The sequence below is a fragment of the Gracilinanus agilis genome, chromosome 4, assembly GCF_016433145.1.
Source record: "Gracilinanus agilis isolate LMUSP501 chromosome 4, AgileGrace, whole genome shotgun sequence".
Classification (NCBI taxonomy): domain Eukaryota; kingdom Metazoa; phylum Chordata; class Mammalia; order Didelphimorphia; family Didelphidae; genus Gracilinanus; species Gracilinanus agilis.
In genome coordinates this window covers 157,127,999-157,148,566 of record NC_058133.1, presented here as the reverse complement: position 1 = coordinate 157,148,566, position 20,568 = coordinate 157,127,999, and the positions used below count along the sequence as shown (strand labels likewise).

The following is a 20,568-nucleotide window of genomic DNA, read 5'->3' as shown; positions in this document are numbered from 1 at the left end:
ATACCACAATTTGTTCAGCCATTCCCCAATTGAAGGGCATACCCTTGCTTTCCAGTTTTTTGCCACCACAAAGAGCGCAGCTATAAATATTTTTGTGCAAGTCCGTTTATCTATGATCTCTTTGGGGTACAATCCCAGCAATGGTATTGCTGGATCAAAGGGCAGGCATTCTTTTATCGCTCTTTGGGCCTAGTTCCAAATTGCCCTCCAGAATGGTTGGATCAGCTCACAACTCCACCAGCAACGCATTAACATCCCGATTTTGCCACATCCCCTCCAACATTCATTACTTTCCCCTGCTATCATTTTAGCCAATCTGCTAGGCGTGAGGTGGTACCTCAGAGTTGTTTTGATTTGCATTTCTCTAATTATTAGAGATTTAGAACACTTTCTCATGTGCTTATTGATACTTTTGATTTCTTTATCTGAAAATTGCCTTTTCACATAACATGATATTTTGATGAGCTTCAAATCTCCTTGCTGTACCTCAGCAGCATTCCCTGTTCCACCATCATTACCTTTCTATAGTCTCTGGTATTTATAAAGATCTATTTTAATCTTTTGTGGCACAAATTTTGTCCTCCCAGGAATGTATCTCCTATTTATAGCACTGTTCCTATTGAGCTAACTGTCCCCTGTAATGGGGTTCCAACCTACATTTTTAAGGCTTTTTATAAATTTCTACCCTATAAGCATTCTCTGGTCCCATCAAACTGCCTTTCTTACTGTTCCTCGTATACCATATTTTCTATGACTTTACAAACTGTCTTCCGTGTTTGCCCTCCTCCAAAAAACCACTTAAAAGCAACTTTTTAAAAGCTCTGATTAAGGGCCTTCTACATGAAGCTTTTTTGGATTCCCCTTCCCACAAGATGCTATTCTTCCCCACAAAAATCCAATAACATGGTCCATATTTTTGTATTTGCTCACAGGAATACACACCATTTCTCCAATGGAATGTAAGCTCCTTAAGGTCAGAAACATTTATTTTTGTCTTTCTAGTGTTATACAGTGCTTAATAACTGGGTGCTGATGGATTGATTTACATTATAGCAGAACCAATTCACAAATTCAGATATTAACTGCAATCTCTTAGAATCAAAGATCTCACACATTCTTTAAAGAGCCCATCTCAAATACTGCTGCTTTAAAAGTCTATTAAAATGTTTATCATAGAATTGAGCTGAGCTTTAAAGAATGGTGATTCAAGAATTCAAGGAAATTTAAGAGAAAGAGGGAACCACATGAGCAATGGCACTTTGAAGTGTGAAAGCTCAGACTGTGTTTGGAGGAAATAGAACGAGTTTTAATTTACTGGAAGCCAACAGTGTAGGAAAATATAGTGTGGCTTAGGGAAGAGAAAACCAGTCTTGGAGTCAAGAAGATCAAGATTCAAGTGTCTTTCCAATATATTCTGGCTGTGTGACCCCAAGTCAGCTAATTTCCCAGTTTCCTCAATGAAAATATCTCATACTACTGAAATCAGAAGTCTGATCATACATCAGTAAGTCTGTCAGCAGGCACTGGGGATTTAAAAAAAAAGGCAAGAGCAAAAGCACTGTACCTGCTTTCAAAGAGCTCACATTTTGATGGAGACAATAGGCAAAAAACTATACAAGTACATACAAGATATATACAATGGAAGTGGCAGATCAGAGGCAAGGCATTAGTAGCTGGAGAAAGTAGGAAGATATACCTGTAAATATACACCTATCTGAACTTTGAATTGGGTCTTAAGAGAAACCAGGGAAGCTAGGATTTAGAGGTAAAGAGGGACAGCATTTTAGGCTTAAAGGACAGACAGCCAGGGCAAAGCCCAGAGTCTGGAGATTGACTGTTGTATGCAAGGAACAGCAAGTAGGCCAGTGTAGCTGGGTAGCAGACCAACTGGTAAGACTAGAAAGGTATTTGAACCTGGAGATAAAAAATAAGGAGCCCGGAGAGTTTAGTAAGAGTTTAGGGTGATGTCGCTGAATTTGTGCTTTAGGAAGATCATTTGGAGGGATTGTGTGGAGGCTAGATTAGAGTAAGAAGAGATTTGTGGGAGGAAGACCAACAGAAAGCTATAAGAACAGTCCACATGCAAGGTAATAAGAACCTGCCTTTGAGTGGTTGCTATGGGACAGGGAAGAAAGAGACAATAAGAAAGATGCTGTAAAGGTCAAAAAAATGTCAAGATTTAACAAACAAATTGGAGATGTTGGGTGAGTGCAAGTGGGGAGTTGAGAATAACAGTAAAGTGATAAACTTGGGTAATTAGAAGAATATTAGGGCTGTTGGGAAAAGGGGAATATTTAATTAAAAAAAAACAGATGATAGAGAGGCACTAATCAATACTAAGTATCAGTTCCAAGACAGAAGAATAGTAAGGGCTAGGCAATTGGATTTAAGTGACTTGCTCAGGATCATACAACTGGGAAGTATCTGATTTGAACCCAGGACCTTCCATCTCCAGGCCTGACTATCCACTAAGCCACCTGACGACCCCCATTAAGAATTTTTCCAGGTTCTGCCATTTGCCACTTACAAGTCATTTGACCTCTCTACACCTTGGAGCAGGTCTCTATTATCTCCTGTGTGGGTGCCTCCATCTTAAATGATCTGCATACTTGCCAAACCTTATTACAGTATGTTCAAAACTTTTAATTTCTTCTTGCCCCCAACAACATTCCCATCCTCAATCTTCAAAAGCAAATGGCTTAACCTCCAATTTTACTAAGATCACTTAGGAGGTTTGCTTCATTACTCGTGTCCTCAACATTTCTCTCAGATTATATCTATAGTATTCTTGTTATTTAGACGTTTCAGTCATGTCCAACTCTTTGATTCCATTTGAATTTTCTTGGCAAAAGATATTTAAGTGATTGTCCATTTCCTTCTCCAGTTCATTTTACAGATGAAGAAACTAAGGCAGAGTTAAGTGACTTGCCCAGAGACATACAGACAGTAATTGTCTGGGGCCAGATTTGGACTCAAGGAGATAAGTCTTTCTGATTCCAGGTCCAACTCTATCCACCATACCACCTAGGGGCCCATCAATGTCACTACTATCCTAAAAAATCTTTAACAGAGCTACCTCTGTTAGGTGGTTCAATGGATAGAGAGCCAGGCCTGGAGATGGAAGGTCCTGGGTTCAAATCAGATACTTCCCAGTTTTTTGACCCTGAGCAAGTCACTTAAATTCAGTTGCCTGCCACTTATTATTCTTCTGCCTTGGAAACAATACTTAGTATTGATTAGTGCCTCTCTATCATAGGGGTTTTTTTAATTAAATATTCCCCTCTTCCCAATTGCCCTAATATTCTTCTAATTACCCAAGTAGATTTACTTGATCTAGTACTAATCAAAAAACTCTGAGTAATCCTTGCCTACTGAAAGCCATTACCCTTGGCACCACCTTCCAATGATCCAAACTGAAGGCAATGACTAGGGAGAAGTAGGTGGTGTCTATGGGGATGGTTTTGCAAATCAAAATCTTGAAGTGACAGGGAGATGTAGATTTTCCTAAAGCACTAGTAGCCATCTAGAAATGGGTATCAAAAAAAAAGCAAGAGAATTTATCCCAGCAGAGCTAAGCCATTTGGAAGTCTTATTGACCAAACTAGTGTTTGCTATTTCCATTTTAAATCCATAGTAATGCATTGCTTGCCTTCTCAGCATGTTGAGGAGGGGACGGAGGGAGGGAAAGAACTTAGAACTAAAAAAAAAAAAAAAAAAAAGTTAAACCCATAGAGGTGGCTAATATGAATTTGTTAGCATTTCCTGCTCTTAAACAACATAGAGTAATCCACAGAGTCTCTGGTATAATAATGAAACAAGCATCCAAACTTTAAAAACATCCTTCAGCCAGGAAGAGTTGATGATTGAGCATCATTATAATTCTCAATACGGAAAAGTTCCTCAATGCTTCACATGATATATTTTTTTCATTCATACCTATCGTAAGTCTATTTTCCAAGGCAGGAATCTTATCTTCTAGTATTTCAGGAAAAAATCTTGAAATGTTATAGAACTCAGTAGCAATATTATATAGTCACTAATACAGGTTGTTTCTAAGATTAGTTTTATTAATACCAGTTAATTTTCAGATAAAATGACCTGTATTTCTTTGAGAGGGGACAACTTCCAGATTCCCAATTCTAATCATCCCAAATAGCTCATTGTTTGACCTCTTTAATTCTAATGAATACATTTTCCCCACGACTCAGTGGAAGCATCCTCCCAGGCTGTCTCTCCTGCCTCTTCCTTTTCTTCTTCCTCCTCTATTTAGGGCTACTGACCTTCCTAGCTTCCTTCAAGTACCCACTAAAATGTCCCAGTCTATTGGAAACCTCTAATCCCTCATTTTCTCAGTGTCTACCCTCAGTTAATTATTTCCTGTTTATCCTTTATAAAACTGGCTTTGTATAGATTTGTTTGCATGCCAACTTCTCCTTTAAACTGTAAGCCTTTTAAGCGCAGGGACTGTCTTGCCCTTTTTTGTATCACCAGAACTTATAGTGCCAGGCACATAGTAGGTGCTTAATGAATATTTATTGAGTGATTGATTGGCTTGCGTGTTGCTTCCCAACCCACGTTCTCCAAGGGCTTATCAGGCAAAGTGTTTTCAAAGAAGTGGTTGGACCATATGTATTTATTTCCAAAAGAAAATCTTCCATAAGATAGGCAGATGCAAATATATACAGGTTGGAATTCATTTCACACCACCCAACTCATCGCATTTTCAAGTGAAACATTCTGCTCAGTATCACCTACACTTAAAAACAGAAAAACAAAACTTGGTAAGGCACAATATTGTGAAGAGGCAATGTGGAGGACTTTCTCCTCATTCTGGCTTTGTAAAATACCTGTGGTTTTTCAGAATATACCTATGAACAGAAAAGCATAGGTTCCATAAAGTTGCAAAAATTTGGTTCATATACACATAGCAAAAAGAAGATAACAAAACAGGCTCAAGTACAACACATTTTCTGAAACAGTAATATTGCCCTAGACTGGCACACAAGAAAATAGGGCACTGATAAAAATAATCTTTGTTCTCCCAAGATGCAAGTTTACATTTAACATGTTTTCTGGGTTTTAAAATGAGTTGACTTGCCATCCTCACACATACATAAAGTTTTCAAAGTTTCCCCACCCTGCCTAATTTAATAGAGAAATAAATATGCAGGGAAACCTCTGGCCCAACCCCAACTTTCCCACTCCATAAAACATAAAATATCAAAATTCCTGCACTCCTAAAGACAACCCCCCAAACTTCAAGCATCCGGGTTAGCCCCAAGTCATAACTGGGCTCTGTTCTTGGCTCAATTTCTAGCTTCCATGATGCAGAATCGGGCATCTGATAAGAAATGAAAGCATGGTAAGTGAAGCTTTCAGAACTGGCAGGTGTGGGGGCCTGATTTCCCTTTTTAAAAAAAAAATCTAAATGCTTTCCATAGAATCCTTTAAGTTAGGCTTAAGAATGGACTAGAATTCATTCATTCAACAAAGTGTGTTTTAAGAATCACAAGAAGTTAACACAATTTTTTTAATCAATTCAGGTTGCAACTAAACATTTCCAAAAGCTATGGCATCCATTTCATCATAACAAAAGATAAATAATAACAAGAGCCTAGGTGTATTTAAGAGATTTACAGGTTCATCTTTTGTTCCATATATATATGCGAAAGAGGTTCTTTGATAGCTACCAGCAAGAGCAAGAAAGAACTATAAACTGGTATTGTTGCTCTTCCTCTAGAGAACATGAGTTGGGGCTTAGTAAATACATAAAGGCAAAAGCAGTTAGGACTCTTCTACCTTCCGGCTACACCAAGATTCCCTTTCAAGGTTAGATACTACAGGAAATTTGGAAAAGCCGGCTTACGCCAGGGCAAGCCCGAGATGAGAAACTCCAAAGAAAAAGGAAAGAAACCTGCTGCACCCCAGCTGCGTGTCAGGCAGTGCGTGTGAAAGGCTGAGGTGGCATTTTCCAAGGCAAACAATGCCTTGTAAATATCACCTCCCAGCGAATCTGCGTGACTCACAAGTAAGTGCCATCCTCCAAGTCCCAAGGCTTCCTTGCTCAGGAGCTGCGAACACGGGTCTCCTGATCGCGGAGCCCAGCGGCAGCCAATGAAAACACTCGCCTCCCATTCCTAACGGCAGCCCTGAGCCACGGAGCTCAGCTGCAGCCAATTAAAACAGTCGCCTCCCATTCCTAACGGCAGCAGCACTCTCGTGATCTTTAAGACACATGGCATTGTTCTGCTGCCAGTTCATTGGGAAAAGTCATCTGTTGCATTTCACTGAATGCTTTCACGGGTGTTTAGGGTAGCTGGTACTTTGGAAAGCCGTCTCAGCAGACGATTAAATTAAAAGCCCTCTAATGGCACACCTGGGCTCCAATCAAAATGATCTCTCTTTGTAAAAAGCCTTCTAATGAGGAAAAAGCCAGGCCTTTCCCTGAAAATCCAGTCATTGTGGCATATCCTCTATTCTCATTAATTTTTTTTTTTTTAGAAGTTGAATCAGCGGCATAAACAGCCATTATGTGAAGGGGAAACATTGAGAAGAACATATTGGCTGACTTAAAAAAAAAAAAAAAGATACATTGTGTCACACCAACGTTGGCTGCCTCCCATCAAAAGAGCATTCTCAAGCCTTACAGATGGTACAAATCAGCCACGCAAGCTCTCAAGACCGAGAAAAGAATGAGTGCCCTGCCCTGGGAGTCAGAACAAAGTGGGAAGGAGGTAGTTTGGGGCACATGTCACAGAACCTAAAAGGGGAGTCAGGAAGCTCAACTGGCCACATTTTGCTCCCATTAATAGGGTCATTCCCTTAAAACAAAAAGGAAGAGGCTTTCCACCAGACTCACTTAACACCAGCATGTCATTTGACCCACGTCTACCCAATGCACACAACAGATTTAAGTATAATTTTCTTTTTAATTACCAAATAACCACTTGGATGGATTTTCCCTCCACTGAATTGGCCAGGCACTTATCCTTGACTAATATAACCGAAGGAACCAATTATTTTGTGGTTGTATAACACAAGCCGTTGCAAGTTTCCACAGATTATTTTTTTTTAATAAAAGTACAATCTGCATGGAGTTCTAAGGCTAAAAATGTTGTTCTTTACCAGGCACCATGTTTCCAAGAGATACAAATGCCTGGAGATGACTCTTATTTCTCAGCCCACTGTTTCACTAGGTAGCCTTAAATCAAGTCAAGGTTTCTTTTTCCTCCCATCATCTATCATGCCTCTTTGGCCTTCTATACATTAAAATACTACAAAAACTCCACAATCTTTACCCAGGTCTAGAGTGTCTTCTCACAGGAGGTATGATGGGGGACTTGGAAAGATCAGATTGCAGGAAAATCATTAATGTACTAAAAAATCATTTGCATAAATAGGTCTGCCCCTTTCGCTCATATAAGAAATTGAAGAGAAAAAAGAGAACAAAGAAGCACGTGAATTGAACTCTCCCACAGCAACATGTATTTATATATATATATATATATACACATATTTTCTATACAATAAAAGGAAATGTCATTTAAGCTAATATAGCTTCTAATTTGTATTTCTTCTAAAAATAGCTTTTTGGGGTCTCTGGCCAGCAGCACTATACCAAACAGCAATATTTCTTCCACCAAGATTTGGAGATATTTTTCATTTTATCTGGAGTCCTGTTCTTGGACTTCTTTGGTTGCTGTTGAGTGTCCGAGTGCTGAATGCCAGCCACAATGGCTGCATCAAAGACCTCTTTGAGGTTTTTCTGAGTCAAGGCAGAGCACTCGATGTAAGAGGCAGCTTTGATCTCCTCCGCACACAGCTTAGCAGCCTCCTCCGCCACTGGTTTCTCTTTGCATTTGTCCAGTTCAATGAGGACTTTGACATCTTCTCGGAGGTCTGACTGGGTGCCAACCAGTATAATGGGGGCTTTGGGGCAGTGACAGCGAATCTCCGGGACCCACTTCTCACTCACATTCTGAAAGGACGAAGGGCTTACCACGCTGAAGCAGAGCAAAAAGATGTCCGTGTTGGTGTAGCACAGAGGCCGGAGCTTGTCAAACTCATCCTGTAACCAAAAAAAGCAGTCCAGAGTTATTTCTTTTAGGCAAGGTTCAGAGGCTCAAGGCAGCATATTCCAAGGTTATGAAAATCCAACTGGATGTGGAAGGAAGGGATTGTTGTCTAATTAACAAAACCACTACACTGCTGAGGCCCCCAGACCCAAAGTACAGGTATTGATAGCCATCTTCTAGGTGTGTCTGTACTGTCCCTTCCATTCCCTTCCTCTGCATCTTTTTTTTTTTTTTAATTTAAAAAACTTTAAAACCCTTACCTTCTATCTTAGGATTAACACTAAGTATCATCTCCAAGGCAGAAGAGTGGTAAAGGCTAGGCAATGGAAGTTAAGTAACTTGCCCAGAGTCACGCAGTTAGGAGTATCTGAGGGCAGATTTGAACCCAGGACCTCCCATCCCAAGACCTGGCTCTCTATCCACTGAGCAACCTCTGGCACATAGTAAAGCACCTTTAAAATAAAATTTAAAAATAAATTTTGTTAATTAATTGATTATAGGAAAGTAGAGAGTCCTATCCTGGCAGAGTAAAATACCAACCACAAATTTTCATTCAGTGACATGATCTGACCTCCATGGCATTTTCTGTGTCAGCCAAAAGGCTGGAAGCTGGCAAAATCCTGCTCCCCACCCAACATCTATTCTCTTTTTCTCTCCTCCCCTCCCCTCCCCTCCCCCTCACTTCTCTCTCTCTCTCTCTCTCTCTCTCTCTCTCTCTCTCTCTCTCTCTCTCTCTCTCTCTCTCTCTCTCTCTCTCTCTCTTTCTCTCTCCTTTTCCTTTCTCTACTATTCTGTCTGCTTACCCTTTTCTATGCTGTGTCTGGGCCAACTTCTCCCATGAGTATTCATTACCTGTCCTGTTTCTAGAGTTGCCATACTTTAAAGGCCCATAGAGATTGCTAAGCCCCACCCTGTGCATCCTTTATCTTAGGACAAAAGATATGTTAGAGGTACTCCAAATGATCTGGATTGGCAATCTGTACAACTTCTATTAGCCAGATAATTACCTATATATACCTTCTTCTTACTCAGACCTCAAAAGTTGGATCTTCTCACCTATATGAATCTGAAATCTATTTTTTCTTTGTTCATGCAGTTCTATTTTCGGTTAATTGAAAATCTGAATAGTTTCCTACTAGGAGAGGAATGATCTCATTGCTATTTAAAGTTCATATTTATGGCTGCCATCCATTTTAATGTGTATCATACAGACTGAGCTATCCAATGGCATGCAAAAAATTACACATAATTCCATAGACTCTTTTACACAATTCTTCATTCTGTCACATTATTTAGAGTACCAAATTTATACAGGCATCAATCCTGTCAAAGCCTTCCTAAGTCGCCACCTCTCTCCCCTCTCAAATAAAGGCTTTTGGTCTCTTTTTATTGGAACTTATCATCTCCAACCATCAATCAAGTAATATGAACAGGATGCCCAGTTGAAACCATGGAAGTGATCAGAGTATTTCTAAAAAATCACAGCAGTTTCCTGACCTTTTAAAAGTCCAAAACAGAGAGATCAATTTTGCACTTAATGGATCAGATGCTGCACAAAACTAAACCAGAGAGGATTTAACTTGGCTCAGGAAATATTTTAATTAAAAATTCTCGCCTATTCTCAGAGGATCTCAAATGAAGAAGCAAAGAACAAGTGTGATATGAAATTAATCCCTCTGGTAGCAGCACTTGACTGCTGAATGAGGCCAAAAACCCTTGGATATTCATTGGGTTTGGAGGACCTTGCATTCCACATAAAAATCAGGCTAACCTAGATGCCACAAGACTAGGTCTATGACAGGAGTCCAGGAAGTCGGGCTTCACCAGACCTCCGGAGATTGAGTCTGAGGATCTCAGGAAGCAAAGCAGAAATTTAGCAAAACTTCAACCCCTTTACCAAAGTAGGAGCTCTGGATTTACCGAAGTAAATGCAATATGCATGTGGAGGGGGAGGCCAATTGAAGGACACTCTCCATGCGTTGAAAAGGACTCTGGGAGCCAAGTGGTTTGTATGAACTTGCCAGGTATGTGTTAAAGAAATTATGCATGAGTAAGTTGGATCCTTTGGGGAGAAAGAAAAAAAAACAGACAGCAGAGATCCCTGCTGTGAAGAGGATGCAACTTGGTTTACAGATTAAAGGAGCTCCTGGTGGCAGTTCTATTGTGAACCACACCATTTTGGCTATGGTCTCTTTTTCTTGAGCCAAAGAATGACTCTTTAAAAATTTGACATCCCTTTCTGTTTTCACTTAAAGACTGTGGGTGACATGTTAACCTCATTTTAATCCGTGTGTTTATATCAAGAGAAAGCCCAAATGCATAAGGAGTGATTTGCATTTAAAGGTTCACACTTCCAATCATCCAGCTCTACCCTTCCTAGACAACTTATGTAATTAACTTGTACAGAATCACCTGTTTCAGTGTAATTTCACACACTGAGGATTTGTGCTCCAATCTTTTGATATTTAAAGTGGGGATCGACATGGTCATCTCTTCCACCATGCAGGGAAGAGTATGAGGATTACCTTAATTGGGTAATGTCTTTAAAGTTGAGTTCCCTTGGATAGACCTATTAGGGAAATACCACAGGTGTTAATCCAAGCTCCTTAGAAGGGAGTTTAACTAATCTAGGGGGAATGGAATGAGATTTGCATGGGATTAGAGTTAGAATTTAAAGGGACCCCAGAGGTCATCTGGTTCAACTGAGGTCATCTAGTCCAATCCCCTGCACCTTTTGCAAATGGAGACAAGAAAGGTGAAATAACTTCAGCCAAAGGCCATACAGGGAGCAAAGTCAGGATTCAAACTCAGATCCTCTGAGACCAAATCTAGTATTCTTCAACACACCAACAAGTTTCCCATTTTGATTCAATTCAGTCTAATTAGAATAATTACTAAGCATCTATCCCATGCAAAGCACTAACTGTGCTAAGGCTAGAAGGGAAATAAAGATAGACATGGCATCTGTCACCTTCCTCTCCACCTCTCTAATCTAACTGAGGGCTTCGTTGATTTAGAGCTAGAAGGGAACTTGGAGGCTATCTCAACCAACTCATCCATTTCAAAGAAGGGGGAAATAGTGACCCAGAAAGGTCAAGTGATTTTTTTTCATGTCACACAGAACATAAATGGCAAAATTCTAGCTCATTTATGACTAAATCTAATGCTCTTCCCACTTGACTAGGGATAAGAAAGGTACACAAAAAAACCTATAGTAATACACAGTGATATGGCAAATCCCTTTCCTCACAATTATCCATAGCACAATTATAATCCCATTTTGCAGATCTGGAAACCGAGTTTCAGGGAAATGAAATGACTTGCTCATGCTTATTCAGCTATGAAGCAGCAGAGCTGGAATTTAAACACCCATCTCCTATTGTGTCACCTTCTCTTTGATGCTCTTGTGACGTTAGCTCAGAATTAGTTAGCAATATAGGATTTAGAATTCTTTTCCTCACAAGTCTCTAAGAGACATTGTCAAGTCAATACACATTTATTAAGCACCTACTATGTGCTAGGACCTGTGTTAAGTGTAGGGAAACAATGAAAAGCAAAACTAGGAAGCATAAGAATTGGTGTTCCCACTTATCAGATAAGGAAATTTAGGGTCAGAGACATTCAGTGACTTATTATAAGTGATCAGAAACTTTATAAGAGACTAAGTGAGGGCTCAAACTGAAGTTTTCTGGTATTAAGACTAAAGCTCTAACCAGAAAGCAGAATGTGCTAAGCAACAAAGTGAGAAATAAATTATCAGATTCAAGGGAAGAGGCATTCAGTGATCAGGAAGAAAAAACACAAGCATTTACTAAGAACCTAAAATGTCAGGGGATAGCTAAATGGCTCAAGGGGCAAAGAGCCAGGCCTGAGTTAGGACTACCTAGATTCAAATCTAGCCTCAGATGTTTCCTAGATGGGTGACCTTGGACAAATAACTTAAACCCAATTGCTTAGCCCTTATTGCTCTTCTATCTTGGAAGGATGCTAAGAAGGAAGGTAAGGGTTTTTAAAAGAATGAACCTACTATGTGTAAGGAACCATGTTAGGTCCTTTACAAATATTATCATAATAACCTCATGGTAAAGATGCTATTACTATCACATTTTCCAGATGAGAAAACTGAAGCCAAAAGAGGTGAAGTGATTTGCCTGGAATCACAGAGCTAGGAAATATCTGAAATCACATTTGGACTTCCCCTCTCCAAGCTTGGCTTTCTATCCACTGAGCCACCTACCTGCCCCAACTTTCCATCTTTTCAAATGAGTTTCAAAGCCCAAAAAGAAAAACGTCAGACTATCGTAAGGCCCCCAGTCAGCATTTTGTTTTTAACAAGGAGCATGGTATAGACCAGTGGTTTCAAAGTCAAAGAGAAACAGCAATATTGACTCAGAAAATCACAATATAACATCATCTAGATTGTCTTGTATTTTTATTATTTTGCTAAACATTTTCCAATTTCATTTTTATCTGATTCAGTTGCATTTTGCCCAGAGTCCAACACCTCCAATGTAAACTGTGGACAGAACCAAAATCCAGGGACCCAAAGGCACAATATTGCTGCAGACATTTTAGGCATAGAATGATAGGTAAATTTACTCTCAGAACCAATTTCTTCATCTGTAAATGAGAATAATGATGCTTCCAACCTCCCAGTTATTTTAGACTGTGACAAGATAGCCTTAAAACCTGTATGAAGATAGTTTGAAAGCTTAATGATAATAACTCACATTTATATTGGATTCCCTAAGCTTGCTGGGGGCAGCTAAGTAGCACAACAGATAGAGCACTGGGCCAGAAGTCAGGAAGACTCATCTTCCCAGTTCAGATACAGTTTCAGACACTTACTAGCTATATGACCCAGGGCAAGTCATTTAATCCTGTTGGTCTCAGTTTCCCCCAAATGTTTCACTTTCTATATTCATAATTAGAATCTTTATAAAATCCAACAAATGCTTCCTTAGACTAAGTATACTGAAAGCAATTTAACCTTTTCTTGATGACAAGAATCAGTATTATTGGGGCCACTAGGTAGTTCAGTGAATAGAGCACCAGGACTGTAGACAGGAGGACTTGGGTTCAAATTTGGCCTCAGATATTTTCTAGTTGTATGACTCTAGGAAAGTCGCCTAACCCCAACTGCCTAGTCCTTACTACTCCTCTGCCTTGGAAATAATACTTAGTAATGGGAAAGTATGGGTTAAAAAATTTTATTAATTTACTAAGCTGTGAGGGAGGTCTTTCTGAGCTAATGAGATATGCAGAGTCTTACATATAATAAGAACTTAATCATGTTTGTAAATTGAATTACAGGGCTCTTTGATCTTATATGAAATGATTCCAAACTGCAAAACTTCCTGATTTCTTGTTTATTCTTTACTGTTTCTGCCTCTCTTCTTCCTGTCACTTCAACAAACATTTATTGTTGTTGTCAGTATATTTGCCTTAAACAACTTTCTGCTTGTCTCCCTGTCACCCCGTCCACACACACACACATACACACACACACACACACACACACACACACACACACACACACTACACAAACACATACTGACACATCTGGCAAAAGAGATAAGCCTGTTTTAGAAATGTGTCTAAAATAAAGGTCAACAGGTTCTAAGTGGAGGATTCCCTTTTTCCCCCCTTTTTAATTACATATGTGACCTTTGAAAAGTTCCTTAACCTCTGTAGACCTCCATTTCCTCATTTGTAAAGTGAGAGGATTGGACTAGATGGCCTGAGGATCTTTCCAGATCTAAATCTATGATCTTCTGAATGGTGGAAAGGGGGAAGAATTCTCCTAAGAGTAAAAGCTATGATTTTATCACATCTTTTGACTGCCCCAAAGGCCTCTTCTTGCTCCTGATTTCCCAAGAGGCTGACAGATAAGCAGATTTCTCAATAAGTGAGAAGTCACTGTATTAACATTATACAGGTTGGTAAACTTGCACTCTATGAAGAAAATGAACTTTGTAAAATTGAATGAAATATTCATTACAAAATCACCAGAGTATTTAACTAAAGCAGGAAAATTTGTTCTTCTTAAGCTTCAAAGTACTGATTTCTTTGCCCCCAAATTCTGCACTTTAGAAGTTCTTGCTTTTTTTTCCTTTTCATACCAATATAACACTGAAGCTTCTATAACTGTTGCCCCCTCTATCATAGCCTTTTCATTCCATCTTCATAGCCACCTATCCTGTATCACCCATATACCACATAACAAGAATGCTGGCAATGATCATGAAGTAAGTAGGCAGCCACCATGGCAGGGAGGAGAACATGGCGGTGGGATGGGGTTTGAACAGAAGGCTGGGTTGGTCTCCCTTTGGAACTCCTCATGTCTGAAGCACTCGCTCACTCTGGGTCTCTATTTGACTCTCGTACAGAAGAGGAACACCAGGATGATGAATTGGCTTTGGCCCTAGTGCAGATGGCACCAGACTGAAAATCTCTTCAGAAAGGAAAGGTTGGCCTCATTCACAGTGGTCATGTTGTTATCGGTGCAATATCTCAAGGCATACAATGGGCAACTTTACCTGCTAAACCTGACCAGTTTTCCAGGTCTATAAGTACTTATTAGAAATGAAGGGACATTGTTGATTGGAACCAGTTTCAATGGTCTGACAATTTAAAACCTGGCTATGTGTGGGTTATATAATGAATAAGGGTATTGCTAGATCCTTTACCTTTGCCATTGGTTAATATGTTGATCCAAGCATGAGTTTATGGAGACCAAATCCTCCCTCCCTTTTATCACAGCATTGATTCAAAACCCCTAGTACCTCGCCTGGTAAGATTCTTTGCCGGACAAGAACAAATATTCAAAATCTTTTCAAAAGACTGTGCATGAACTCTCAATTCATTAGCTTCTGGACTTGGATCATGTTAAGCAACAGTATGTATGTTCTAAAAGATAATGGGGCTAAATAAGCCAAATCACTGATTAGAAAAATGCAAAGACTGGTCTCTACCATCCATTAACTCTAGAACCTTGGAGCAAATCTCTGAAGCTTTCTGGGTTCCTCAACTATAAAATCACTATTATAAAATAATACTTAACTTGCCTTCTTGAATAATTGCAAACGAATGGAAACAATCATAAATTGATTCTGCAAATATTATAAGATCCTAGGAGGCAAGGCCCAGTACAGGGTCATGCACATAAATAAGTTATTAATTAAATAGTATCTGATGAGGATAAATGTAAAGTTTTCCCTGGATTTCCTGAGTGCCAGGACTACAAAAATGTTACATGTAACAAAAAATATACTTCAAGATTGTGTAATTTTATATACCAATGTAGATCGGATTCATTACAACAAACATTTATGAAGTGTTTAATATGTGCCAGGCACTGTTCTAGGCTCTGGAGACACAAGGGCAAAATAAAAAAACAGCCTGTATCTTCTCAAGGAGATTACATTTTACTGAGGAGTAGCTCTTACAGGTAGGAAAATAAGGACAAAATAACTTAACAATTGAAGAAGATCAGGGAAAGCTTCCTGCAGGGGGAAACACTTGAATGGAAGACAAGGATTCTAAAAGGCTTGGATAAGGAAGGCATATATTCTAGAAAAAAGGGATCAGCTTGAGTTAGTGTATCATGAATTGGATGAAGTTCCTTTGGTGGAGAAGACATGGGAGTCGAATTGTTGTCAGTCTTAAATGCTAGGCTACGGATTTTTATAATTTTATCCAACACACTAGGATCCACATACATTTTTTGAGTAGACCTTAGAAAATTATTTCAATCAATGGTATCAAACTCAAACAGAAATAGATCTCTGCCAGATGTATATTGACTTAGAAAACCACAAATTCACATTATCTGTGTTTTATTATGTATTTATTTGTTTTGCTAAACATTTCCCAGTTGCATTTTAATTTGTTTCTGGCCTCACTAGTTCAGGTGAGTTTAATATCTCTGATTTAGATTTACAGGCTATAGAAAGGGAGACCCTGCAAGTAGAGAGAACTTGTTTTAAGGGAAGTAGGCTACCCAATCCACAGAAAAGAACTAGCAAAGCAGGTAAATATCTAAGTCAGGTAACTATATGTACCTAGAACTCCACATGCCCAAAATACCTTTTGCCTCAACCATCTATCTCCCCTCCCAGCTTCCCTATTTCTGGTGTGGCCTCTTCTCTTCTAATCAAACAGGTTTAAAACCTAGGAATCACCCTCAATTCCATTCTCACTCACCACCGTCCCACTATGTCAGATCAATCACCAAGTCTTGGTGTCTTAAGAGTCTAATTTATCACATGCATTCAGCCTCTCCCCCTTATCCCTTAATACTACGATCTTTCTGACTTAGGTCCTTCATCATCATTCTTAATATAGATTCTCATTCTCTCCTATTGGGTCTCCCTGTATCCAGCCTCACCTCTTTCAAATCCATCCTATACATCACTATCATGTTGATATTCCTAAAACATAGGCACAACCTTGTCATTCCCTTGCTCAAGAAGTTTCAGTGGCTCCCTCTTGCCTCTAGAATAAAACATAAGCTACCTCCTAGAAGATGTCTTCCCTGTTGTTGTTTTCTTAACCCATACCTTCTATCTTAGAATCAAAACTAAGTATCTCTTCTAAGGCAGAGGAGCAGTTAGGGTTAGGCAGTTGGGGTTAAGTGACTTGCCCCCCAGGATCATATAGCTAGGAAATGTCTGAGGCAAGATTTGAACCAAGATTTGAATGAAAGCATTGCTTTCTCCAGACCTAGCTCTTAATCCACTGAGCCACCCACCTTCCCTTCCCCCCTTTTCCTCCTGTGTTTCCCAGTCTTAAGATCCCCCCAGGTGTTATTACTCTCTTCCCACCTACTGGAAAATTACTTTTTATTTATTATGCACAGTTGTTTTCCCCTGATAGAATATAAGCTTCTTGAGGGCATGAACTGTTTCTTTTTGTCTTCACAACCTTCAAATCTAGCATCATGCTTGGCATATTACCAGGCACTGGATAACACATATCAAATTTAATTATATGAAAATCTTGGGAACTCAGGTTAACACAATAACCAACCACCATTTCCAACTATACAAAATAAGAAATGCTGCCTACCTCCAGAGAGGTGATAGACTCTGAATTAAGGGGGGGTGGGGGACGGAAGAATCGGGGGAGAGATGGCCCATGTGAGAATTTATTTTGCTCGACTGTACATGTTTGTAACACAGGTTTTGTTTTTCTTGCTTTCTCAATTGTAGGGGTGGGGTAGGAAGGAGAAAATGCAGATCTGAAAATAAAATTTAATTAGGAAAAAATAATATATGCCAGTATAGAAGAGAGTTCCAGGATTTAATATTTCTAGGATATAATATGGTACAATGGGGAATAGATGCTGAATTTGAAGTCAGAGAATGTGTAATCAGACCTGGCTCTGCCATTTACTACCTGTGTGACCACAGGTAAGTCACAACACTTCCAGTGATCTTAGCTTTCTGTAGAATGAGGGAGTAGTACTAGATGACTTCAAAGATCCCTTCCATTTCTAAATCCATGATTCTGAGTGTATGCTGTGTGTAATTCACTGTGGGTAGGCATTTATATAAAGATAAATGACATGAGGGCATGTTGAATACAGTTAATACTAAGGTTTAAGACTTCCCCCCCCCCCCTTTACCTATTGACCTTGGCCACTACCAGCAAGCTGGGACAAACCTTTCGGTCAGTTTATTAGTAGTTGTCCTCTTCCTTTCCATGATAGAAGACCAGCCAAGAGCAAGAATGAGAAGGGTGACTTCACATTGCCTTAGAAGGATAACTCAAGTCTCTTCTGAAATATTTGAAAACCCATAACCTCTTTTACCAAATTATTTTCAAGGAGTTATTTTACTGACCTGGCCAGCTGTGTCACAGAGCTGCAGTCTCACTGGCCTGCCATCCACAGATACCACAGCTAGAAGGAAAAGAAAGACACAAAGAAAAGTGTAAGGAGTGGTTTCTTTAATCCTTCACCAGAGAATAATACCTTCAACCCTCCACCCCACCCCATCCCTACCTAAGCCCTCCCACCAACAGGATTTCTTTTAGTTACTTCCATTAATTTAGACTTAATAGCCTGAAGAGCTGGAACCTGATCAGCCACAAACATTTGGGTATACAAACCCTTCAGGGCTTGACAATTCACTTCATGGCAGCTGATGAAGTAGCAAATCACTAAAGGAAAACCCTTTGATGAGACCAAAAGAGACACAGCCCTTTCCTTCAGGTCCAGAGGATTTATTCTCTTGTCACATTTATGTTTCAGAAAGACTTAAAAACAACGGGGGGGGGGGGGGGGGGGTTGGTAGTGAAGGGAGGGGGCTAGGGGTAAGTGGGAATCAACCTCACAGTTCTAAATTACTGGGAAGCCACAGTAAATATTTTTGTTTTCCCTTGGGAAAATTTTCTGACTGCAGAGTTTATCATAAAACTCAAGCTTGTGTGGAGACCATGTGCAAACAGCAGCTACCTGCATTGTTCTGTTTATAAAAGGTTTCTGCAGGTTTCTGCTTATCTCTTCGTTCTGGTCAAATAAATGTTTTGTTGTAGTTGTTTTAAAACGTTTACCTTTTGACCAGGATGCAAAGGTTTTGTTTTTTAATCTTTTATTCCAACAAGCCCTGGTGGAATTTTTTTCATTAGCAATGCTTCCTTCTAGATTAATTTCAAATGATCCTTCTAATAGAGGGTTTGGGGAAAGAAAGGAAAGAGAGAGAAGGAAGGAAAAAATTCGGTTGTTCATTTAAAAAAATGATTCCACATAATGTCCTTCCAGTTTGTCTTGATGGATTAATAAATTGCCGGTTCTTGGCCGCAACGACTTACTAATAGCTCAGAAAAGAGGGTCGTTAAGGGGTGGGTGCAGAAAGAATAAAAGCTACAATAAACGTTTGCTAATCACACACTCTTCAAGGGTACCATAAAACTTCCAGAAAGTGACAAAGACAGGAAAATCACAAAGACGGTTGTAATTAAGGAGAGAGTTTACCTTCACTTCAGTAGACCCTCTAAGAACCGCGTGGTTGGGGCCCGAAATAGACTAAAGTGATACTTAAAATCGGAAATAGACCTTGCTATTGTTATGGGGAGGAAGGCCAGGAAGAAAGAAAACCTGCCCGTACTCGGGAATAGCTCAGCCTAAGAGGATTTGTGAGTTGTGATTGGTGCCATTTTGATGCAAATTAAGCCTTATCCGGCAGTTTCTACGGCACTTTAAAGTTCTGCAAGCACAAAGTCAGACACACCAACCAGAAAGGACAGAAAGTCGCAGGCCGGGCTGATAACAGCACACCCAGTTATCACCCTCCAATTAAAGCTCCCAACCCAGGCGCCAGGAGGTTTCACCCGGACTCAGCATTTTTCGCCCCAGGACAACTGTACAGGCAATCAGGGGTTTCCCTTTTTAATTTGTTTCTTCCTCTCATTAAACGGCCGCTGAATCCCAGACACTACATTTCCTTCCCCACCCCCATCCCCTTAAAAAAAATTTCCGTATGCACTTGACTTACACCTCAACAAGTTTGGGGTGCTGAGAACACCTCATTACATTTTGCTGCAAATGTGCTTTCTTTCCCTTGAGGCTGTGGATGTCGGTAGCATGATTAATTTACAGCATTTCTCTAGCGAAAGAACAGCAATACATTTGCCTCCTCCTTAGGAAACACTCCGTTAGCTAAGGCTTTTTGCTTCTTAACGTTCGTTAATAATAACGAATACATTGAGTCTCGTCCCTTCCTCTCTTATCCAAACACGGGCTCTGCCGAGCTTGGTCGCCAGCTCCTGCCTTACCCGAGAAGTTGTCGAAGGCGGTAGGGATGTACTCCGTTGGGTACCCATTGGTGGTGTAGCTCACCACCAGACTCGTCTTGCCCACCGCGCCGTCCCCGACCAGCACGCACTTGATGCTACGCCGCTCCGCGCCCCCAGCCCGGCAGCGGTTCCCCAGGGCTGCCCCGAGGGCGGCTGCGGCTGCGCCCCGGCTGCTGCGCACCCGGCGCGGGGGCACGGGAGGCACCTCGCAGCTGCAACAGCCTGGTACTGGCTTGCTGATGTAGTCCGCTTCTCCCTGTTGCGGCGGCATTGGTCTCTCTCCCGCTGGCAAGGAAGCTAAGGGGATAAAAGGGACCCGGCGCAGAGCGCTCCGAGAACTGGGAGAGGGAAGTCTGGCCCCTCCGAACGCAAAGGGCACTTCACCGTCTCGCGGACAGAGCCCCGCTGGAAGTCCTTGAATCGAGATCTCTTCCTCGTTCCCAGTCCTCTGGGGACTGTACGGTCCGGGCGCCGGCTCTTTTCTCCACCTTCCTTCTAGGCAGCTTTGCAGGCGTCCACCGGGGGAGCCGGGAAAGATCCGCGGCCCCCCTGCTCCCCCTCTGCCCCAAATCGTTTCCCCACTCCTCAGTGACAAGAGGGGACTGGCAGTCCAGCTCTCCGCTTGCCAATCGTTGTCTTTCAGCAGGAAGGCGGAACAGTGGAACACCTTCTCAGCGAGCTATCCAGAGAAATT

At 40.6% G+C, this 20,568-nt stretch overlaps 1 protein-coding gene across 1 annotated transcript; it reads right to left on the bottom strand.

Annotated features, from left to right (window-relative positions):
• Positions 1-7,542: 7,542 nt before the first annotated feature.
• Positions 7,543-20,231, bottom strand: RHOU (ras homolog family member U). Its single transcript, XM_044673224.1, has 3 exons — positions 19,854-20,231; positions 17,921-17,979; positions 7,543-8,068 (listed from the first exon to the last, which is right to left on the bottom strand). Exons 1-3 carry the CDS (start codon positions 20,143-20,145, stop codon positions 7,613-7,615), a joined length of 807 nt encoding a protein of 268 aa, XP_044529159.1. The 5' UTR covers positions 20,146-20,231; the 3' UTR covers positions 7,543-7,612.
• Positions 20,232-20,568: the final 337 nt, after the last annotated feature.

Bases quoted from the DNA above. Each gene is read 5' to 3' on its own strand.
- RHOU (XM_044673224.1), bottom strand. From the start codon at position 20,145: ATGCCGCCGCAACAGGGAGAAGCGGACTACATCAGCAAGCCAGTACCA. The intron at 17,980-19,853 runs GTAAGGCAGGAG...TTTTCCTTCTAG, and splicing joins CGCCTTCGACAACTTCTCGG to CTGTGGTATCTGTGGATGGC. The intron at 8,069-17,920 runs GTCAGTAAAATA...TTTTGGTTACAG, and splicing joins TCTGTGACACAGCTGGCCAG to GATGAGTTTGACAAGCTCCG.